The sequence below is a fragment of the Diabrotica virgifera genome, chromosome 4 (genome assembly GCF_917563875.1).
Source record: "Diabrotica virgifera virgifera chromosome 4, PGI_DIABVI_V3a".
NCBI lineage: Eukaryota > Metazoa > Arthropoda > Insecta > Coleoptera > Chrysomelidae > Diabrotica > Diabrotica virgifera.
The window spans coordinates 96,361,839-96,387,029 of NC_065446.1; the positions used below are offsets into that span (position 1 = coordinate 96,361,839).

The window sequence follows — 25,191 nt, forward strand, 5'->3', positions numbered from 1 at the left end:
TTGGCTAGGTGTAGTGAAGGTTTTTTCTGCATGCTCGAAAATGCGTTGGGTCTGTGAGCCGGTTTTGTGTAGACGCAGGGTGTGTGGTTCTTTCCCGCCGGTTTTTGTATAGCATTCGTGTGCCGACACTCAAACAATCAACATGCATCGACCCAGTGTAGAATTGGATCGCTAAATGCGAAATATTCTTTGTAAAATCAATGTAAAAGTTTATTGAGTAGTGATGTGTAGTTTTTGTGAAAATGCTCGCCAGAATAAATTCGTTTATTAAGCTTATTCCTCGGAGGTGGGGTAGGGGGTTACTTTAAAATAAATATGAGCCCCATTTTTTATTGCAGATTTGGATTCCTTACGTAAAAATAAGTAAATAATCGGAAAAAACGATTGTTGTAAAGGGAAAATTAAATTAAAAAAATGGAAAGTCCTCACTAAAATGGAAAACTTAACTTTTTTGGTTTTAGGACCTACTCTTCACAGCCCAATAGGTCCCCATAACGCTCGAGTGACTGCACATTTAGCATACTTTCCTCCCTTACTATTAGAAATGAATATATTGAAGAAATCGAACACAGGAAAATTATTTGGTATGTCCGATTTGCTGTGTCAAAAGAATGGATAATAGACGACTTAGACCAAACCGGACATGGTTAGGAGGCGTTCAAAGAACAATGTCGGAGAAGAATCTTCAGGTTGAAAATTGAAACGACAGCAGAGAACGGAAACTAGGAACCGGAAGCATCTAAACCAGAGGTTCTCAATCTGTGGTACATGTACCACTGGTGGTACATATCATTATTGGCGGTGGTACACAAAACACAGAAAAAATTAAAATAGTAGTACTTAGTAAGTATTGATAATACAATTTAAAAATATAGGTGGTACCAAAAATAATAAAAATAACTGTAGGTGGTACATCACTCAAAAAGGTTGAGAACCGCTGATCTAAACATTCCGTATATGTATTTGGAACATAGGAGTTTTCTATTGGTTCGTTGCAGCACGCGGTAATATTTTAACCAATAGGCGGCGAGGTTCCAAATGCATATGCGGAATGTTAGTCGGTCCCAAATTCATATACGGAATGTTAAATATCGTACACCGAATAAGATAAGTTTTTTTAGAGTATTTTAAAAGGAGATTGATATTAAAATACTTGTTACTGTATTATTAAATAAAAATAAAACAGGGTTCGCGTAAAGTTCGAAACATTGATTTTATAATATACTATGATTGTTTTAAAAATCGACCTGTCTGAGCGTTTTGGTTATGTGCTAAAAATAAATAGGTGAATAAGGGGGCAGTAACACTTATTTCAGTGCACTGTATGTATATAAAATATTATTATTTATATTTCGTCAAATATTATATTATAAGAATTCGACTATATTATAAGAATACGATATTCAATTCAGTCTACTTGCATATCCTCTTTGATTGCAATGCTCTGATATTGTGATGCCACATATATAGGGAGAACTTGTAGGTCACTTGCCTCCCGTTCACTTGAACATACTAAAAGAGAGAATACATCAACCTTCTCTCAACATCTTAAACAAAACAACCATACTCTCAATATCCCTGATAACGTATCCCTAATACACAACATTCCCGATAAAAACTTTCTGAGATTGGACCTATACGAGGATCTTGAAATAGTCAAAGAGAAACAGAGAAGTCCAAATTGTGTTAATCGCCATGTGTCTTTCAATCGTGACTTTCAACCGTTACATCGTCAAATTTTCTCATAAATTACATTATAGATCTGTTTCTTATATTACTTTATTTCTCCTAATTATTCGCATCTACCAATATTGTTCTATTTCTTTCTTTTCTCTTCTTATTCACACACATCCACATGTTCACTCAATTTTCGATAATCTTCTAATCCTTTCTTCAAAAAATTTTTCTTCTCCCAAACAAAGCAATTTCAACTATATCCGCAACATCCATTTGTCACAACTTGTACACAACTATATCTATTCAATATATATCCCATTCTCTCCACATCATCTTTTCAAACCGTTTTTCGTTTAGTGTCCAATCATAACTATTTCATTCTAAACTAAATCAACCAATAATACTGTACAATATATCTTTCAAGTTTCACACATCTAGTAGTTATTCCATTCAGCCAACCTTCCATTCATCATTTAGTTTGTTTGGTTGCCTGGTCTCTGGAGTCCCCAGTCTCTCAATAATGTTCATTAGTCTCAATAGTGATGTCAAATTTACTTTATATACCACAAACTCATCTATCTCAAATAAACACAATTTTTAATTTTCTCATATACTCAATAATCTTACTAAACACTTATCTTCATCTGACCCCACTTTAGTTGTAGCTTAGACACTTTTATCCAAGTTATTAATTTTTCTTTGCCCTAGATGTTATTTAACATAAAAGGACATAATAAAGAAATTTGGACTAAGCTTGTAATACAACCTTTTCAGTCTTGTAAATTTGTGTTGATGAACCCATCTATATTTTATTAATTTATAAATAAGATTTTGCATTTACAACTTTTTCAGCATTTGATATCACGACCCCTATTTTGTCTCTAGTTTTTCAGCCAGTCTCTCAGCCATCATTTGTGTTGGTTCACAAATATAAATTATCTAATTTCAAAACATAAACCATACATTACATTATCTGTATGTTGTTTTGCCTACCTTTCTTCATCAATTTACGTACATACACTTCATTGATGATTGTGGGTACTCAAATTCCCCCCTTCTATTTTACATCTAGATAATCTATTCTCACTAACTCTTTATTTTTATAATTCCAACACACTGATGTTAGCTGTTATCATTGCTTGTACTATAAACAACTATAAATTTAGTAGCTGTGTAACCAATTTTTCATGATACTTCAAGTTCCATTGACAATTGTTGTCTTGACATCAGACAGATTCGCTTTTGATATCTCACATCTTAGTTGCCTGTCAGCTCTTGTAACATAATGACCTAATTTGTTACCTTTGACCCACTTACAACGTGTGGGAGTCATATGTTATCCTAGGGCCATATCCTTAGGGATTATATCCATCCTTTGGAATTTGCTATGTTAGCATTTTGATGTGACTTTTAGTCCATTTTTGAAAGGCTTTGACCTTCGTATTTTTTGGTTGGCTCACCATGTTCTTGTAAGTATAACCAAACTTTGATTCTACCTTGGTCATCACTTTAAGTTCAACATTTTGATAATTAATATGGTTATACTTATTTTAGGCAACACTGATGATGCTCTTTTTAGAGCGAAAACGTTCTGTTCGATGTTTGTAGCCCTATAGGGCTTTTTAAAATAATATACCTTTTACCAGGACCAAAATTTTTTATTAAATTTTACTTGTAATTAATGGTATACAGCCAGCTACAGGAAATTCTTCCTAGTGGATTTTTATCTTTTTCGGTGTACGATATTTAACATTCCGTATATGCATCTGGAACCTCGCCGCCTATTGGTTAAAATATGACCGCGTGCTGCAACGAACTAATAGAAAACTCCTAGGTTCCAAATACATATACGGAATGTTTAGATGCGAACCGGAAGGATTAGACGTTATGAAAACCGGATAAAGAATATTGAATTAATTTTTAGAATTTTAATTCCCTGTACTTATGTCGATATATGTATTATTGCATGATCCTCAGTTATTAACCAATTATATCTAATATTTTGTATACAGAGGTAAATGTATTTGCCTGTACAATCTCTACAAATAAAATATCCATTCCTTATGAATCACCCTCTACAATAACAGTAATAGTCCAGGAACCATTTTCATCTCGCAATTTTTACAGAATCGATCAATTTGCTTGAAAATTTGAGAATAAGTAGTGGCATTGATTAATAACTACAGGAATATTTATAATCAACGGTAGTGGATAGTCCATGGATCAAAATCTATATGATGCCGACAGGCGGTTTTACCAGGGGGTGGTTGCCACTCCATCTCGGGGGTGGAAATTTTTTATTATATTTTGACCGCAAAAGTTAATAAAAACATTCATTCTAAGCAAAAAATGTTCTATACATTTTTTTGATAAAATTAATAGTTTTTGAATTATTCGCTATCGAAAGTGTTACGTTTTAAATCTAAAAAATCAATGTTTTTCTATCGTATACTCATTTACGATTCACTCAATTTTTGCCGTAGAACAAATTTTATCGAACCAAGTTCTTGGGAATTAAATTACCTACAATTTCATATTTAAACATTTTTTCGTATCTCTGATGCCAATCTTTCTATTTACCAAATTGCAAACATTCGTTATTCGCTTTAAACTTCAGTTTTTTAAAAACTAATCATTCTAAGCAAGTCAATCTTCTAGAATCTTTTAATAATACATAAATAAAGAAGAATAAATAAGGCCTATGACTAAAAACACCGCTAACTTACATTATTACGCTTCCAGTTGGATTTCTCCTTTTTTTTTTCAAAAAAATATATTGATTTTTTAACCGTAACTTTTTATTTTCTATCTTAGAAAGTTCGTTAAAAAAGAATTTTGTCGGTTTTTATAAGATCTATAAGTTCGTTAAAAAAGAATTTTGTCGGTTTTTATAAGATCTATAAGGCTATTAATATTAAATCCTTTTAAAATTCTCAGTCACAAAAAGAGGTGGCACTGAAAGGGTTGGTAAAGGTGGTTTTTGCATGATATTACAAGTTTTAATTGTCAATAGCTCACTCAATTTTTGCCGTAGAAAAAATTTTGCAAACCAAATTCTTGGGAATGAAATAAGCTACAACTTCATATTTAAATCTTTTTTCGTATCTTTGATGCTAATCTTTCTATTCTAAAGAAAAAGGCATTTTTTTTATCAAACTAAAAAACTCGTTATTCGCTTTTACCTCCATTTTTTTAAAAACTACTCATTCTAAGCCGATCAAACTTCTAGAACCTATTAACAATACATAAACCAAGAAAACTAAATCAGGTCAATGACAAATTTTAATTAGGGTGGTGATTAGGGGGTTGTTTACGATCACTTCTTTTCTGAAAAAAATTGGGACTGACATTCTTTTCATTTTAAGTCACTTAATTATTTTAGCTAGAGATTTTTTTTATTTCTGGATACATATTTTTAAATACTTTAAATTAATTTCAACAGGTTATCCTCGAAAAATGCATAGTTTTCCCGTTCTTTGACTTTGAAACTACAATATTTAGCATTTGACGAAGAAGAGCCAACATATAATAAAGTATAGCTCGATTACTATTGGTCTTAAAGAAAATAGAAGAAAACGGTTTTGTTTATTTTTTCAAAAGGTAAATTTTTGTTATAATGAATGTTTTTACCAACTCTTGCGGTCAAAATATAATAAAAATTTCCACCCCCGAGATGGAGTGGCAACCACCCCCATGGTAAAAGCGCCTTTCGGCATCATATAGATTTTGATCCTTGAACTATCCACTACATATTCTCAAATTTTCAAGCAAATCGATCCATTCTGCAACAATTGCGAGGTTTTGTCCTATTTTAAGCTTTATTACTTGGACTATAATAATATAAATAACAATTTTTACACGAAAAAAATTATTGAAACAGAGATTAAACGTAGTGAAGTACCCAAACACAGCTAACTTTGATAAGATAACAAGACTCCCACGCACATTAAAAATAAAAATTTATCGGCAGCAATACTAAAAAGTTATTTTTACATAATAAATTTAAATATTTATATATAGAAAACGTGAAAATTTGCATATTGTCATTATGAAAATATTTTTTACACGATATGCTATTCATTTATCTACTGATCGAGGCTTATTCTCTTCATTTTTGGACACCCTTTTCTTACGTCTCCCCTTTTCTATTCTATTGTCTCAGATCATCAGTCGCGAATATAATATTATCGGGTTATTTTACTCTTCTTCTCTGTCGATACCAACATTAAATAAATCCTCAACTACTCGACCTTTTCAATGTCCAATGCTATGCAACCAGGACAGTTTTTTTTTCGCCCGACCCAGCGTTTTACTTCTATTTTACCTTGAACGAATAACTTCAGTAAGCGACATTTAGACCCCCTTGATGTACATGGACCGTTATCATTTTTTTATGCTGATCAGTTTCGCTCTGTGAAACTTTGTGATGATGAGAATTAGTATAGTATAGTTGATCCAAAAGATGGCATAACCCAGACATCCAAAGTGAAAGTTATCCTTCAACACCAAATTGTTCTATATGGTCCACACAATGGCCAGAAAAAAGTCACACCATTTTGAGCGTCGGGTTTGGGGGGAGAGGGGGGAGAAATCGGTAAATTCGTAGAGTTTTTTAAGTTTTTCGTCAATATTTCTAAAACTATGCTTTAGAGTAAACAATGTTATATAGAAAAATGTTCTACATGAAATTTAAAACAAAAAATGTTCTATACATAATTGTTATAAAATCAACGGTTCCAGAGTTACGGAGGGTGAAAAGCCGAGGTTTTCGATACTTTTTATATTTTCTGGGCAATATTTATAATATAACTATACCAAAAACCCAGACATCCAAAGTGAAAGTTATCCTCTAACACCAAATTGTTCTATATTCTATATGGTCCACATAATGTTCAGAAAAAAGTCACACCATTTTGAGCGTCGGGTTTGGGGGGGGGGGGGGGGGGGAGAGGGAGGAGAAATCGGCAAATATAAAAAGTATCGAAAACCTCCACTTTTCACCCTCCGTAACTCTGGAACCGTTGATTTTATAACAGTTATGTATAGAACCTTTTTTGTTTTCAATTTTATGTAGAACATTTTTCTATAGAACATTCCTTACGCTAAAGCATAGTTTTAGAAATATTGACGAAAAACTACTAATTTACCGACTTCTCCCCCATCTCCCCCCCCCCCCAAACCGGACGCTCAAAATGGTATAACTTTTTACTGAACAATATAGTCCTGTCGCCAGGGGGGGTACAACGGCCTCCTTAATTCAGATGGACTTACCCAAGTTTTTTTTATATATTTTGACCCGTAGAATACGAATTTTTTGGGTAACAGTTGATCCGGATGTCGATAAGATTGTTATAGACAAAGAACTTGAGGAATTACATAACAGCGATTTCTCGCAAAACAAAACATCTTTTTGTATTTTTTGGGTCATTTTAAGCAAAAAATATTCCTACAAGTTTTTTCGTAGAATGCATAGTTTTCGAGATAAACGCGGTTGAACTTTCAAAAAATCGAAAAATTGCAATTTTTGAACCTGAATTACGTTTGATTAAAAAATAAAGTAGCAATTCTGCTTACCGCATTTGAAAGTTTAAGTCAAATTATACCGGTTTTGATTATTTGCAATGCTAAAAATTAATTTTTTTATTGTTAAACTAATCTATAAACACATAGTGTTTCCCGTGCCTAATACATGCGTTTTAACTCATGCTACGTAGAAATTGCCTCGCTTGCACTTGTAGCTACTCTACCTACTCGTTCGATTTTACATGAGAAATCATTGAAAACATCACTCACATACTAGGTGTTTATAGCTTTGTTTAACAATAAAATAATAAATTTTTAGCAATGCAAATAATCAAAACCGATATAATTTGACTTAAACTTTCAAATGCGGTAAGCAGAATTGCTACTTTATTTTTTAATCAAAAGTTATTCGGGTTCAAAAATTACAATTTTTCGATTTTTTGAAATTTCAACCGCGGTTATCTCGAAAACTATGCATTCTACGAAAAAACTTGTAGGCATATTTTTTGCTTGAAATGACCCAAAAAATACAAAAAGATGTTTTGTTTTGCGAGAAATCGCTGTTATGTAATTCCTCAAGTTCTTTGTCTATAACAATCTTATCGACATCCGGATCAACTGTTACCCAAAAAATTCGTATTCTGCGGGTCAAAATATATAAAAAAAAACTTGGGTAAGTCCATCTGAGGCCGTTGTATCCCCCCTGGCGACAGGACTAATATGTGGACCATATAGAACAATTTGGTGTTGAACGAAAACTTTTACTTTGGATGTCTGGGCTAGGCCTTTTTTTGGACCAATTATACTATACTACCTCCGTAAATTTGGAACCGTTCATTTTAGAAGGGTTATGCATAGCATAGAGCCTTTTTTATTTCAAATTTAATGTAGAACAATTTTGTATAGAGGGTTGTTCATGCTAAACCGCTTAGTTTTAGAAATATTGACGAAAAACGTAAAAAACTACGAATTTGCAGATTTCTCCCCCCTCTCCCCCCAAACCCGACGCTCAAAATGGTGTGATTTTTATCTGAACATTATGTATACCATATAGAACAATTTGGTGTTGGAGGATAACTTTCACTTTGGATGTCTGGGTTTGGGTCTAACTATACCATACTAAATATTTGAACACGATTTCCCTACAAAGACATACATAAGGAAACTTAAAAAGATGAATCTTTTGATTGCTATGTTTGGTCTGTACTTTTGTATGGTGCAGAAGTGTGGACGCTAACAGTATCGATACAAAAATACAAAAAGATGTTTTGTTTTGCGAGAAATCGCTGTTATGTAATTCCTCAAGTTCTTTGTCTATAACAATCTTATCGACATCCGGATCAACTGTTACCCAAAAAATTCGTATTCTGCGGGTCAAAATATATAAAAAAAAACTTGGGTAAGTCCATCTGAGGCCGTTGTATCCCCCCTGGCGACAGGACTAATATGTGGACCATATAGAACAATTTGGTGTTGAACGAAAACTTTTACTTTGGATGTCTGGGCTAGGCCTTTTTTTGGACCAATTATACTATACTACCTCCGTAAATTTGGAACCGTTCATTTTAGAAGGGTTATGCATAGCATAGAGCCATAGAGCCTGAACAAAATTGAAGCATTGGAAATGTGGATTCATAGACGGATGCTGAAGATATCTTGGACAGCAAGAAAAACTAATGAAGAAATACTAAGAAGGGTCAACAAAGATAGAGAACTGCTAAAGACTGTTAAACACCGGAAAAGGTCTTATCTGGGACACAGTGCCGGTGCTAGGGTATAAGGCGCCTGCCTGCAAAACTAGCATAGGCGCCCTTCGGTTTTTTAAATTGATATTTTTTTAAAAATGAATAACCATTTTCAATTTCGATGATATTTTTGCATCCCTTGCAGGCCCGTTATCGCCGGCCCTGCTGGGACATATAGTGAGGGGAGATCGATATAAAAGACTAAAACTGATCCTTAAAGGCAAAATAGAAGGTCGTAGAGGTGTAGGAAGAAAACAAGTTTCTTGGTTAAAAAACATTTGTAGTACATTATTTGACGGTTTTTGCTGTAAATTTTAAAGAACCGTTTGGATTGACATGAAATTTGGCATAAGTATTCGCGGTGTGCAAGTACTTGGAAGGGAAACGAGAAACGACCGTGCGCGAGTCGCGGAGAAATATTGCAACTATCTTAAATAATTCATATTGTCAATTGAAATTGTCAAATTGACGTATATTTCATACCTTCTGTCATTGAAGCAGAAAAATTATATATTGCTCCACAATATCGATATGATATGCAATTATTATATAAAGGTAAATTTAATTAATTGTATTTTGCTTGCAGTACTGCATTTTAATAACTAATTTTATTTACTACATACAATTGTTTACGTTTGCATACCATAACCTGCATCTTATTTTTTCTTCTTATTATTTTTTGGACTATAGCCTTGACAATTATCCAGTAACCAGGACTAATATAATTGGCCAATATAATTAAAAGTGCGAATAAAAGTACAGAGCGTAGAAATAGGGGTCGCTTTGCCGAACTTGCACGGTCCCAATAGCTAACATGCCAAAGAAAAAAAGTGATATTGTGCCGATGTGTGCTTTGGCCCTGGGGGTGAGTTTCAACCCTTCTCGGGGTGAAAAACATACGTTCAAAATAAGTCAGGAATTGGATAAACTGACTAATTTTTTAGTAACTTTTATTCTATACAGTTTTTTCACTAAGTCAATATTTTTCGAGTTATTTGCGAGTGAATATGTTCATTTTTCAACAAAACAAACACGTTTTTAGACAATCTTTATCAAATAATTCAAAAAGTAACTACATATTTCATTAAAAAAAAAATATTTTGAACAGAAATCTAGCCTGTAAAAACGTGAAAAAAATGGTGTATGCTTGAAGTGTCTAGACCTAGTAGAAGCAGAGTTATAGCTAAAGAAAAATAGGTTCATATTCGCCAAATTCCACATAGAATATTTCAACGTGAAATAACCAAAAAATGAAGCACTTTTTGGAGAAAAATCATTACAACTTTTTTAAAGAGTTAAAAGCTTTATGTCTGTTTTTATACAAAAAGATTCTAGCATCAAACGAAACAAGTTACGCTCAAAATACAGTTGGTCCCTTTTGTTTTGGCAAAAAAATTCGAGAAAATCACCCTCTAATTAGCAACTTAAATGAAATTAATGGTTACCGCTTCACGACTTACTTTATTTATGTTGTGCTTATATGGTCTGTAAGTTTCATCGATTCAACGTGCTTATTTTTGAAAAAAATTGGTTTTAAAATAAAATTTTTAAATTTGTAAAAAAACTGCTGTTTTTCAAAATAACTTAAAAATTATTAGAGGTACCAAAAATCTCAAGCAACAAAAAAAGTCGGCTTTGCTTTTCTGAATATCTTATCTTTTTTTGTTTTTCTATAAGACAAAGATTGGTTAAGATTTGGTGTTTCGAAATTTGCATACATTCGTGATTAGTGACTAGTTCAACCCCTTTTAACTACAGGCCTTTCAAAAACAAGAACTTTGAATCGATGAAACTTACAGATCATATAAACAATACATACACCAGTAAAGCAACTTGTGAAATGGTAACGAATAAGTTCAATTGGGATGCTAATTAGGGGATGATTTTCCCGATTTTTTTACAAAAAAAAAGGACCAGCTTTATTTTGAGCGTAACTTGTTTATTTTGATGCTAGAAATTTTTTTATAAAACAAAAATAAAGCTTTTTTTAAACACTTTAAAAAAGTTGTAATAAGTTTTCCCCAAAAAGTGTTTCATTTTTTGGTTATTTCACGTTAAAATATTCGATTTGGAATTTGACGAATATGAACCTATTTTTCATTAGCTATAACTCTGCCTCTACTAGGTCTAAATATCTAATACATAGGTACACTATTTTTTCACCTTTTTACAGGCTATATTTTTGCTAACAATATTTTTTTCGACAAAATACTTACTTTTTGAGTTACATATTTGCGAAAAACCGTCTAAGAACGTGGTTATTAACGTATTCACTCGCAAATAACTCGAAAAATATTGACTTGGTGAGAAAACTCTATAGAACAAAAGTTACTTAGATTTAGTCAGTTTATCGATTTCCGGACTTATTTTGGACGTATACTTTTTCACCCCCGAGAAGGGGTGACACTCACCCCCAGGGCAACAATATCACTTTTTTCTTTGACTTGTTAGCTATGTGTATGCCAAATTTCATGTCAATCCAAGTGGTTGTTTAAAATTTAAGAGGTTTTGCAATATTTTACCGTAAAAGAATGTACTAACGTATGGTCCTAAAGTTTTGGGAAAAATTTCACCTGGTCTGATTGAGAAGCAAAATGCATTTAACAAAGAAGACCATGGAATTGAAATGTCATCAGTTATTGACATTTAATAAACAAAGCAGAATATTTTGGTTTGTGCTCTGCAAAATGTCTTAAAAAATTGATATTCATCGAGGTGTTTATAATATGGTTGGGCGAATGTCGAAACGAGATATTGTTAATATTTATCGAGATCAAAACATAAGCAAATCGACAATTTATCGCACAATCAGAGAATGTGAAGAAGGGATACCATGTGTTAACTTGCGTAAAAGTGGCCGACCGCGGATTTTGAACCATATAAGAGAGGCAAGACTGATTGAAGCAGCTAAGAACAAAATTGGGGTCTCACAGCAAAAACTGGCCAGAAGATTTCATGTTGGAAAGACTACAATATACAGGACCCTATCGAGTAACAATATTATCTACCGGAAAAGAAGGAAAGCTCCAAAATACACAGTGGATCAATTAGAGAGAATTCCGAGATGTTGCCGCGCGTTAAGGCGAGTGCATTTCGTCAACAAGTTGATCGTGATGGACGATGAAAAATATTTTACTTTGTCCAACTCTGAGATGAAGGATAACGATGGGTTTTACACGAACGATTACGAAAATGTACCTGATGAAATAAAATTCAAAAGTAAGAAAAAATTTGAGGACAAAATTTTGGTATGGTGTGCAATTTCTGAGGCTGGCTTTATCTCACAGCCCTACATTGGTGTTGTTCGAGGCGAAGCCTTAAACGCAAATATTTATATTCAAAGATGTATCTTTAAATTGCTTCAGTTTGTGAACACACATCATGCAAATGATCAAATAGTCTTTTGGCCAGATCTTGCTTCATGTCATTACGCGAGGATCACAAGGAACTGGTACGAAACTAACAACATTACCTTTGTACCGAAAGCAGACAATCCCCCCAACCTACCTCAGGCTCGTCCAACTGAAGAGTTCTGGGCAATATTAAGTCGGAAAGTCTATAATAACGGATGGGAAGCACAAAATCAGGAACAGTTAAGACGCCGCATATATACAAAAATTAGAGAAATTGACGCCGAGGTCGTCCAAAGGATGATGCAACGTGTCAGGGGAATTATTAGGCAAATCGAAAATAATGGTCCCTTGTCTGTCATTTGAATTTTGATTTAAAATAAGGATAGTTAAGTTAAATTGTTGAATAATTTAATAAAAATATAAGATTATTGTGGTCAGAGTTATATGCTTTTCAAATTTTTCTCAAAACTTTAGGACCATACGTTATTGTGAATGGACTCAGATCTCAAATGCAGGCCAATTATTCCATATTGCAGAAGATCGAGAAGCCTTCGCAATGGTGATCGCCAACGTCGGATAATTCTGATATGGCACGTGAAGAAGAAGAAAAGACAAAAAGAGTTCTTGAAGAAGAAAAGAAAAGAGTTTAAACTTCCAGAATAATACAAAAGCATAGTCTCAAGAAGTAGAATAATCAAACCATTTCAGTTGCACAGAGTGTTTTATTTGTATTTATTACAAAAACTGGTGACCACAGTAATACAAAAAATCCTAAAAATTGGGTGAAAAGCAAAACGTCTGTCTTTTTAATGTTGCAAAATATCGCATATTTGTTTTTGGCGTTTAAGGCCATGTCATGGGTAATGAGTGACATAGTATGTTCCTCCACATTTAGGCTAAGTACACCCAATGTTGAACCAGGCTCCCAAATTGTAAAACATATTCCGAAATATTACCGATTCACGATAAAAAATCAACAACATAAGAAGTATTTTGCAATGTGTACATGGTGACGAATTGTACTTAGTTCTATTACCATATTTTTTCTTAGACAGTTACATTTTTGTAGTTGTACTATCACTTGTATTTTACAGAATTAGATCAAAACAAAACGGAAGAATAAATATCGAAAAAAAAAACAAATTGGTGGAAGAAAGGGTCCGAGTCCATAAGACAGTTTTGGCAAAAATCCTGTTTGATATTACTTTTCTATTAATAAACCGGGAGATATTAACAGAAGTTCAACCACGATTTTCTAAGTCCTGCCCTTTTCAATACTGGAAGGTTAGAGAAGGTACTTACAATTTGTGGAAAAATCCACAGGTTTCCTGTGACATTTTCCTGTGAAAATTAGATTTTAAATGAAAAAAAAATTGGGAGTTGCGATGAATTTTTAAGTCCTGCCATATCCATAGAATAACAGGATACTATCTATTTTATGAAGAAAATTTTTTGGGCAGGACGGTTGCAAAAGGACTAAGGGAGTATACAGATATACAAACATGTAATGAAAATAATGAAATTTTCATAATTTTCTAAGTCCTGCCAACTTAATAAATTAATCATATTTATTTCAAAATGACCAAAAAAATGTTGGCATTACGTTACCTAATGTTTCACTGCACTTGTTTCTTGGAAAATTCTGTATAAAATTTTCACTCTGGTTCCGTGATTTTCTAAGTCATAAAATAAATTTTGTTATAAAATAAATAATTTTAGTAGACATTATTCAAACTGGCAGGATGTTTAGTTACACCTTTTTTACTATATATAGTTAAAAAATTTGTAAGAAAATTCGTGGAAAATTACACGATTTTCTAAGTCATGCCATTTCGCACATATCTCAAGAAGGTTAATATAAATCTATTTTCAAAGAGGCAGGATGGTTGTATAGTTATTTCGTATAAAAAAATTAAATTGTGTGTCTGTAAAATTATTTCAGGGTGTTACACAAACATATTCATATCACCACAATTTTCTGAGTCATACCATGTCGAGTATGCTTAAAAAACACTAATCTAAATCCGTTTACAACTTGGCAGGATAACCGCAAAGATGAATAATACAAAAAATTAATTTGTATGTATATCATTAAAACAATCGTATCCTATTAAATATTATTTTCCTGAATGTCTCGGAATTTTAACACACTTTTCAAATCTAATATCAAACTGTAACATCTTTATTTTAAGTGATTAGATCATATTTTTATCTAAGTAAACGCAATAAAAGTAAATAAACAATTTTTACAGTTTATTGGTTATAGTAGTGAACTTACATACCCATTATATTATACAGGGTGTCTAAAAGCTCTCATAAACGAAAACCGGAGATTCCTCAGATAATTTTAAGAAAATTTAACTTAATTCACCTAGTTCAAAAATGCTTCCGTGGAAAGCTAGAGCTCTTTAAAGATGGCGTCTTGTAATTCATCATCGTCATAATTCAACCCGAATCTATCCAATGCTGGATATAGGTCTCCCTCAGTCTTCTCCATGCATTTCTGTCTTGTGCTGTCTGCATCAAGTTTCTGTCGATCCGTTTGATGTCATCAGACCATCTGGTTGGCGGACGACCTCTACTTCGATATGCTTCGTCTAGAAGAAGCATATCGAAGTCTTGTAATTAGTTTCTTTAAAATAGCGGCAGAACGCTTTTATTTGGAAAAACGAAAACTGGTACACTTATTTATCTTCCAGAGGTCAATTGTCAAATGTCAATTATCAATTGTCAATTTTTAGAACCGGTCATAGGGGTCCGTTTTGGGTACGGAAACGAATATTTTATCGAATAACTTTTCTGTCTAACTTTTAAGCATCTCTGACACTGGATTATTGAATTCTGGGATAGTTTTGTACTAAAAGGTACTTTTGCTTTAACTCAGAAGAATACGCAGTGTTCTAGAAAAATCGATTTGAAAAATTTTTCGTTTTTTGGTTTTTTGAGTTTAAAAGAATTTAGAAAAATTCTATTTAGGAAAACGAAAACTGCTACGTTTATTTCTCTTCCAGAGATGAATCGATTTTATCAACTGTGAATTTCTAGTACTGGTCATAGGCATCCGTCTTGGGTAGATCAACGGATATTTTATCTCATAACTTATTGGTCTTTAAATTTTTAGACATTTTTGAGAGTAGGGTATTAAATTATGAGGTATTCTAGTACTAAAAGTTACTCTTGCTTTAAGTCGGCAAATACACCGTATTTTTTTTTTTAAATTTTTTCAAATTCAACAAACGAAAAATTTTAAAATGGATTTTTCCAGAAAACCGTGCATTCTACTGACTTAAAGCAGGAGTAACTGTTGGTACTAGAATACCTCACAATTTAATAATCTAGTGTCAAAAATACCTAAAAGGGAAAGACCAAAAAGATTCCTATGACCGGTACTAGAGATTCGCAATTGATGGAATCGATTTATCTCTGAAAGAAAAAAAGGCGGACCAGTTTTTGTCTTTCGAATTGGAAGCGTTCTGGAGATATAAAAAACAAATTACTACGCGCCATCTGTAAAGAGCTTTAGCTCCATTAGGCAGGCCGCACATCAAAGAAACATGAAACGTAAATCACGTTTCATGGAAATAAAACACTGCTAAACAAATAGACGTTGGGCCATTTATGCGACTCTCCGAAAATAAAAATGTTTTATGAGCATGAATCACACTCGTTTCATTGGTAGGCGAATTTTAAGGTTTGTTTAGCTGTGTTTTATTTTCATGAATCGTGTTTTACGTTTCATGTTTCGTTGGTGTGCGGCTCGCCTTAGGGAAGCCGCACACCAAAGAAAGATGAAACGTAAAACACGTTTCATGAAAATAAAATCCTGCTAAATAAATAGTAGAAGTCAGCCCACCAATGAAACGAGTGTGATTCATGTGCGTGAAACTTTTTTATCTTCGAGAGGCCCCACACCAAAGAATCATGAAACATAAAACATGAAACGTAAAACACGTTTCATGAAAATAAAATACAGCTAAACAAATAGAAGTCCGCACACACAAGAAGCGAGTGTGATTCATGCACATAAAACATTTTTATCTGTATCAATTTACTGCCGAAATTAATATATAAATATGGTATAGAAAATTCTTAACAAATAAAAAGGTACCATAAAATATCATTTTATTATAATACTAAAATACAGGGTGTCCCATGTAAGAGAACTCAGAAAATACTCATTCTGAGTTTCAACCAACCCCGTATACTAAAATTTTGGTATACTATTAATAACTGGCAATAGTAGACTATATTAAAAATCGTTTAAACATAAATTAATAGAAGTTTGGATATCAAATCACTAACAATATGTATAGGGTGTGAATGTTCCTACAAAATTAACAAAAAAACGTAATTATATTTTAAACTACCTCGTATAATATTTCAAAACACTATATTTTATCAAAGAGAACATCGAGTAAAATCCAAAAATGGAAAAATATACAGGGTATCCCATTTAAAAAAACATAAGTTTCTGTCACCCTGTGAAAAGGGTAGCCCTGTATATTAGAAAATAGTGTTAAATTATAGTCATATCTGTGGCACATGTTTTACCTAAATAACTTTTTTCGTATATCTTACGACAAACGCGTAATTGGACTTTGTCACACTAATGTCCCACCCTGTATACAAAATAACCATAAAACCATCCTGCCTCTTTGTAAATAGACTTATATTAAGATTCTTGAAACATATGCAAAATGGCATGACTCAGAAAATCGTTGATGCAAAATGGCATGACTCAGAAAATCGTTGACTTTTTCACGAATTTTCTTACAAATCTAGGACTCCTGCCGTCTTACAAGAACCGTTTAACCTTCCTGCCGAGTACCGAAAAGGTGTTGATTGTATTTGAATATTATAACTTTTTAAAGGCAGGACTTAGAAAATCACGGAATCAGGGTGAAAATTTTCCGCAGAATTTTCCAAGGGACAAGTATACTTAAACATTAGGAGACGTCATGCCAATATTTTTTTTGATCATTTTGAAATAAATATGTTTAGTTTATTTAGTTGGCAGGACCTAGAAAATCATGAAAATTTCATTATTTTCCTTACATGTTTGTATACATATACAGTGCTAGTCAAAAGTCCGTACCCCCCCTGGTATCTTTTGAACGGTTACACCTATAATAGTGAAATTTGGAGGGAGGAAATAAACGGACGTAAGTTTCTTAACTAGTCATGACAGGTGACGTAATAGTGACAGATGACTTTACAGCGCCACTGTGGCTGATAATTTTAAATGGGACCTTATGGCAAGTGATACCTCGTTTGAAAGGTTTTGAAAATACCTATTCAGTCATACTAATTTTGTTTGAGTTTAAGCTAATTTTGATGAATAAATGAAATAAATATAAAATTGTAGTTTCGCATTTAATTAATAAAAATTCAAAATTCCGCCTATGATTACTTGTCAAAAAGGTTGACGTTGACGTAAAAACTACTAGAGAATTGAAAAACATCAACTTTTTGGACAAAAAAACCATAGGCGGACATTTGAATTTTTATTAATTAAATGCGAAACTACAATATTATAATAATAATATGTAACGAGCACTACGAGCCTAGTAGGCCCATGGCTTGATGTACTATTCTTTTCCACTCCCTTTTGTCAGTCGCTTTTCTTTCCCAGTTCCTTACGTTAATTCTTCTCATATCTTCTCTAACTCCATTACTCCATCGTGACCTCGGTCTTCCTCTTCGTCTTTTCCCTGCCAATGCACTAGATAGTACCATTCTGGGAATTCTAGATGGAATCATCCTCTGCACATGGCCCAACCATATAAGTCTTTGCGCCTTAATTACTGCTAGTATGTTATTATACATAACTACAATATTATATTTATTTAATTTATTCACCAAAATCAAAATCAACTTAAACCCAAAAAAATTTGTATGACTGAATAGGTATTTTAAATACCTTTCAAACGAGTTATCACTTGCCATAAGGTCTCATTTAAAATTATCGGTCACAGTGGCTCTGTAACGTCATCTGTCACTATTACGTCACCTGTCATGACTAGTTAAGAACTTTACGTCCGTTTATTTCCTCCCTCCAAATTTCACTATTATAGGTATAACCGTTCAAAAGATACGAGGGGGGTACGGACTTTTGACTAGCACTGTATACTCCGTTACCCCGTTTGCAACCCTCCTGCCCAAAAAATTTTCTTCATAAAATCGATAGTATCCTGTCTATCTACGGATATGGCAGGACTTAGAAATTCATCGCAAAACCCTATTTTTATTTTTTGGGAAAATCTAATTTTTACAGAAAAATGTCACAGGAAATTTGTTGATGTTTCCACAGATTGTAAGTACATCGTCTACCCTTCCAGTATTGCAAAAGGCAGGACTTAGAAAATCGTGGCTGAACTTCTGTATAATATCTCCCAGTCTATAACCCATTAACGCTGAGAAAACATTTTTTTTTGTTATCGACAAAATTTATTAAAAATCTTTAAATATAACAGTATTCTGTACAAAACGTAAGAAGAAAATGGTTTGTAAATGAAATAATAATGGACAAAAAAAAACTGTTCCGATATGGGACCATTAGGCGCGAACCCGACAGATGTTCGTTAAGAGTTACTTGGTATGAAAATTGGGAAAACAGTAAAAATCAGATTTGCAGCACATTATTTTCCCCCGGCTTAAAAATCCAATTCATTTGCATCTTCTTCTTTTGTTTTCTGGTACAGAAACCATAAAATAGTTTAATCCGTCATACCTAGTGTGACCAACTAGCCCGAAAAACCCGGGACATGGCCCGAATTCCGATATTCGGATAAGGCTTCCGGGCCATCCGAATTTTCAACGTTTTGGTAAAATTGTCTTTTGACATTTTGAATACGTTATTCTTCTAAGAATTCACATCAAATTGAATTGGTGGGACGAAAAAAAGTGGACAATTTCTAGAGTGTAATACTAATACCACATTACCACATCCAAAATGCATGAATTTTATATCGTGGTATTATAGTTCTACGAAAACTAAAACGGTGGACTTTTTTTCGTTTCTCTATTTTAATTATTGTCTTCTGAAAAAAAAAATGGCCCATTTTCATTGAAAAGTCCCGGATTTCAGGTATTTTTTTTAGCCTTGTCCCGGATTCGACTGAATTGGAGTTGGTCACACTAGTCATACCAAATACCTCCAATTCGACAGTCTTGCAGCTGCGGACACTCTTCTTGGTGCTTTCAGTGGGATTTTATATCTTATTAGATACGTTTGGATAATAGCCTGTGCAAATTCCAATTGTCTAATGTTACGACCAGACTTTCTATACAATTTCAATGCATTTTGAATGTTCGCATCTACTACGTATGTAAAAATAGGCCAATACCATTTTTTTGGAACGGATTCCAATTCTATAGCAAGATACATTGCTTTCAATCAAATTAGTGCCACCCATATTATTATTGTATTGTGAAACAATATTTTTGACCTCAGAACAACAATGTTTTTTTTTCTATCTTGAAAACCTTTTAACATGTCTAGTTGGTGTAATCCAAAATGTTATGTAGGGCTTGAACCAGCATACTTTAAGTTATCAGACTCTGGAAAATCATACACTGTAGGAGCCAAATCCCCTTTCTTCGCAAAAATCTGCATTTTGCTGCCGCGTGAACATAATTAGACCTCCACCAATAATTGAAGTTGGCGCAGATAGAATTGCTCTGCTAGTACAGGATGGATCTAAGTGGTTTCTTCTATGATCGTGTCTTCAGCAGTGCCTTGATTCTAGTATATTTTCGCGCCTGAAGATAGCCGGTTACGATTTAGATTATCAATAAAACCCGCGTCATATTCATCGGCCGGTCTTCGTTTGTCAAAATGTTACTATCTGGAGATTCTATTTAAACGGCAGAAACATCGTTATTATTTTCGTTTTCCTCGAAAGCTATATCGAGATCTTCTTTCAAAGAAATTTCTCTAAACATAAGAAACGTAAAAAAATAATATTGAAAACGACACATCCAGCAAACCGCCTAGCGGTTCCATTTGGGAACACACATATTTTTGGCGTAATTACAAAAAAAAAAACAAAAAGATGAAATATGAAAACCTGTAAAATGTATTTATTGACGTTTGTAGAAAATCTTCTAAAAACAAAAACGAGGATCCTAGAGCAAAAAGTAATAAATAAAACACTTGCACGAAACAGATGTTCATATTTTGGCACAAACAAAACCACCCATACATTCAAAAAGTTACTACACTGTAAAATAGATATATAAAACTAAATTCGAGTTGTTCATTCAAGAAGGGGTAACCTTGAACTACAAATAGGCTGAATCTCTCTGCGAAATTTTACCTAACAATATGGTAAATAGGCCTCGATGGGTACCAAGTTTGGTGGCTCCATATGGTACCACTAGGCGTTAAAAACAACTTTAAGTAGCAAACCAAAAATTAGCTTAAGTACACACTAACACTAAACCCTCCTTCCTTTTTTAAATAAAAAGCTTCTTCCATTTCTAGTAATATTTATATTTATGAACTTGGGCCCTTTTCCACTCACTGATTCAATAATTATATTACTTTTGTCGCTAATATTTTGTAGGAAAACAGTAAAACTTACCTTATTGATACTGTACAAATAAAAGGTCAAAACGTAGGCAAAAAATAATGTAGCGCCCACTGTATTCACTAATATTATGGAACTGTCATTAATTAAAAATCCATATCGAAGCCATAAACTTGTTGACAAACAACCACTTACAAATGGAAAGGAAGATATATCTCCGGTACTCTTATTTTGAACAATTTTTTGGCAGGTTAGCCTAAAAATTACATTTAATGGTATATTGTTACATAAATTAACGCATATATGTCATATTAATAGTAATAAATAAATAAGTAATTCAAATTTTATGATTTGATGGTTGTTTGATTGATTTCCTACTCATCTTCAGGATGAATTGTGTTTATGTTCTTCGACAAAACTGTTACCTAGTTTTTGATTGATTCCTTTCATTTTTCTTCTTTCTTTCTACTATCTCCCAAGGAGATAAATCTGAAGAAACAAAGCGATTGTCATTCACAGCTTGAATTTCTAATTCAGTAAATGGTAAAGAATCAACCAGTTTCTGATATCTCCTGTATACTCTGGGAAACACTTTTAAAACATAACGTAAAATTCATGAAGGTAGCACGCCTTAGATGAATAGGGCATGTAATCAGGCGAGAGGAAGATACCATAATCAGAAAAGTTTTTGACTGAAGAGGTCCGATAGAACAACGAGCAAGAGGTAGACCGAGACTTAGGTACCAAGACAACTTGACCATGATTTAAAATCTATTGAAATTAGAGCATGGAGAAGAGTTGCCAGAGATAGGAGTGAATGGAGGATTGCTCTCAAGAAGGCTTTGGCTCATAAAGAGCTGTAACGCCACTGATGATCATGCTGACTTTTAAAACATGACACAATAAACTAATCATTACAGAGCGTTCACAGGGCGTGAACAGCCAGAGCGTTCACAGGGGAATATAATCTCCCTCTCTCTCTCCTATGCTACAGCCCAAGTCGGGCCCTGGTCTCCTCCATCCTGTATCTGGCTACTCTACTCCACTTATCCAGCCCCCATATCTCTTTAACATTGGTTCTCACTTCATCTATTTACCTCTTCCTTGGTCTTCCTACTGGCGGACGTCCCACCATAGTTGGAATAGAATACCAAATTCAAAACACACTAAGGAATGGCAACCCTGATAGAAGAGTTCCTTATCCTCCTGGTTGGAAGTTATGCTGATATCACACATCCCACAAAAATGTGTATTTTAAAATGATATCCTGTGATGCCCTATGTACAACATTAATCAAAATCTTTAGCTTAGCATCTAATAGTAGCATCCAGTGGTGGCTCGTGATTTTTACTATAGGGGAGGCTATACCTAACTGTAAAATATCTAGACAAATTTGCACTAGCAAAAAAATGGGCCAAAAATGTAATTAATTGCATAGGCGTAACCAGGGGATGAACCCTCCCTTTTGGATGTACTTTGAGCTCTATACGCTTAACACCATTATTATTCCATACCCCCCCAAAGACCTTCAAATAGACGTAACCCCCCTTAGGATCGATCATCCTGGTTACACCTCTGATTTAAGGCCCCTTTTTTTGACAATTTTTTATGTACATTTCAGAATATCATCATAATTCATAATATCATCATAATTCATAATTTCATATCATGTAATTTTAAAAATAGTTAGTCTATTGTAAAAGTGTAATACCAAAGTTTGTGTCATTTATTTGTTAACAATTCGATCTTTGAAAGTAGATATGCATGTAATTTTATTTTTATTTTGCGCATACCTTTGTTTAATAAAATTGTAGTGCACATCTGAAGAAGTGGGCAAGCAGTTGGGGAAATATTAAGAGACAAAAAAAAGGAATTGTTTTAATTCCTTACCGAAAAAACCGATGTATAAAAAGATTATTAAATATATAAAGTAAGAGCCACCGTACTAGACACATAGGAACATTGAGCTATTACAGTCCTGGACCCTTCACTCGTTGCAATGTTTATTGAAGTTATACTTCTTTACCGGCGATATGAGGGTGAATTTTTATATGTTAAAACCTATTATCCCGGCGCATGCGCATTATAACTTTGTTCTGATTGGATGTTCAAATGACATGCCAGAAATTATTCAATATGGCGGCTGTGGCACAGCTGTAGTTAGATTATTAATGGTTGTTGCGTTTTAAAATTTGTGTGAAAAGAAACAACAAACAAAAGTTAGTTAATAGTTATACTGCCTTTTTAAATAGTTTTTATATACCTATATTTTTGGACTTTTGGACAAGGAAAACTCATTCTAATTTGGTAAGTAGTTTTTATTATAATCATATTTTAATTATACATTTGGATTAGGTTGAAATACAGTAGAGACTAATTAGGGGACATAGGTGTTCGGAAAACCGATTTGTTCGGATAATCGAACTACAATATATTGATACATATTTATAGTCATACATATTTATCCACAAGTGAATAAAAGCCATATTTATATACCTACATATTTATTTATATCTTGATAATGACAACTAGCAACTAAACAAAAAAGTGCAGTCTTTGCAACAACATAATTATTTTTGGATACAATATTGACGAAAATTGAAGATATTTTAAGCGTCAATTACTAACGCTTGCTCGGTATTCGAGTGCGGGACGCGGGAGTCGATAGTTCGAATAAGCGGTCGTTCGGTTGATCGACGTTCGGATAATCGACGCTCTACTGCAAATTTATTTTCTCAAGAATGGGGATTTTAGAGAGAAATCCCAAATTAGGTCCGATTTTTATTTTTAAATTATGATTTTTTGGCGTAGATTTATTTATCTAGTAGGTATGTAATGCTTTGATTTACATACTTAATTTGATTACCAACAAAAGTTCTACCAATCTTCATCTAATATATTGTTTTCTTACTGTTTTGTTATATTTTAATATTTTCTTCCACAAAATTTAAACTACATAATTTAATTATATTCAAAACAACTGTCAAACAGTAAAACGTTCAGTTACCCTATTTTTCCACATGACAAATAATGTGGAATTGGACGAGTGAGTCTAGGCTTCGATTACGAATCAAAGCGCCACGAAATTCACGGGTTCGATTCCCGATGCAAGTTTTTATTTTTTTATGCATTTTATGATTGTAAGTATATTTGTTATATAATTTTTTTTTCACAAAATGCGTATTTAAAATTTTTGCCAACAATTATTATCGTTCAGAAATCATTTTTTCTTCGAGGCATTTTTCAATGTGTTTGTGTGCGTTTTATTCTTTTATTTTTTTAAATTTTTGGTATTGTCTTAAAAATCACATAATATGTAGTAGAAGTATAACTTCTTACGTGCGTACAAAGTACACACACATTCTTTTTTTTATGTCTAGTGACGTTTAGAACGTTAGAAAATGTATAGAAACTAAATAATATTAAGAGCACACAGTAGCGATTGCGGAAGTTCTGCGAACTTTCAAAAGTGAGGCAACAGTGCGTCGGTAATTCGACACTAACAGTGACGTTTATACTATCAAAAACAATAATTTTTATACACATAGGCGCGAAATGTTGCCAAGTCAGTGGCGTTCGATTTATTGTTATAAAAAAATCGATTTTTAGTAGTTCCAATGAATGTGACACAAAATCTAGGCACGGGATAAAAAAGTTTATTTGAAGAAAGTGTATTTTTTTGTCTTTCTTAATGGCGGTACAGGCTCCTTTTTTCAATATTTTATTTAGTTATAGAGTAATTTCCACGTACTAACATATTTCTGAAATTGGGCTCTGTACCGCCATTCTTTATTATATTACGAATATGTGTGCCAAATATCTCGACAAAATATTCAAAATTAGAGCCGCAATCTTGGAACGCGTTTGTTGCTACCTGTTGATCGCTACTGTTTGCTCTTTTAAGATACAAAGTTGACAAATAATAGATCATCTGTATTAAATACAGCTGATTTAATTTTGAAGTTTATAGTTGTCATTTTGTTAAAGTTGTAAACACTTTAAAGTACTGTACTATTCTTGGTGTTTGAATAAAATTATTTTAAAACAGAGTAATAATACTATTAACTAATGTATTTTTTGTATCAAAAAACAATTATTTTGAACAGTTTCTTGACAGTAACATGACAGGGATGAAAGTCACATCTGAGAACGGACCGGATTAGCCCATAAGCATAGCAATTAGGTACCCATGTGTCTAGTACGGTGACTCTTACTGTATATATGCTTTCTGTGGTTTTCCGAGTTTGACTCCGCGTTGAATAATTTTAGAAATTATTTTTAGAAATTTTTAGAAAAACCATTATTTTGACGACGCTTCGGCAAGATCACACAGGCTATTGTCAAATCAGGTAGTAGGTAGTT

At 33.2% G+C, this 25,191-nt stretch overlaps 1 protein-coding gene across 1 annotated transcript in view; it reads right to left on the reverse strand.

Annotated features, from left to right (window-relative positions):
- The window catches only part of LOC114332260 (sugar transporter SWEET1), a 46,817-nt gene that overhangs the window by 13,068 nt on the left and 8,558 nt on the right, over window positions 1-25,191 (reverse strand). The window contains exon 2 of the mRNA XM_028282021.2: window positions 20,884-21,085. Within this exon, the coding sequence (XP_028137822.1) occupies window positions 20,884-21,085 (202 nt within the window). The remainder of the gene's footprint in view (window positions 1-20,883; window positions 21,086-25,191) is intronic.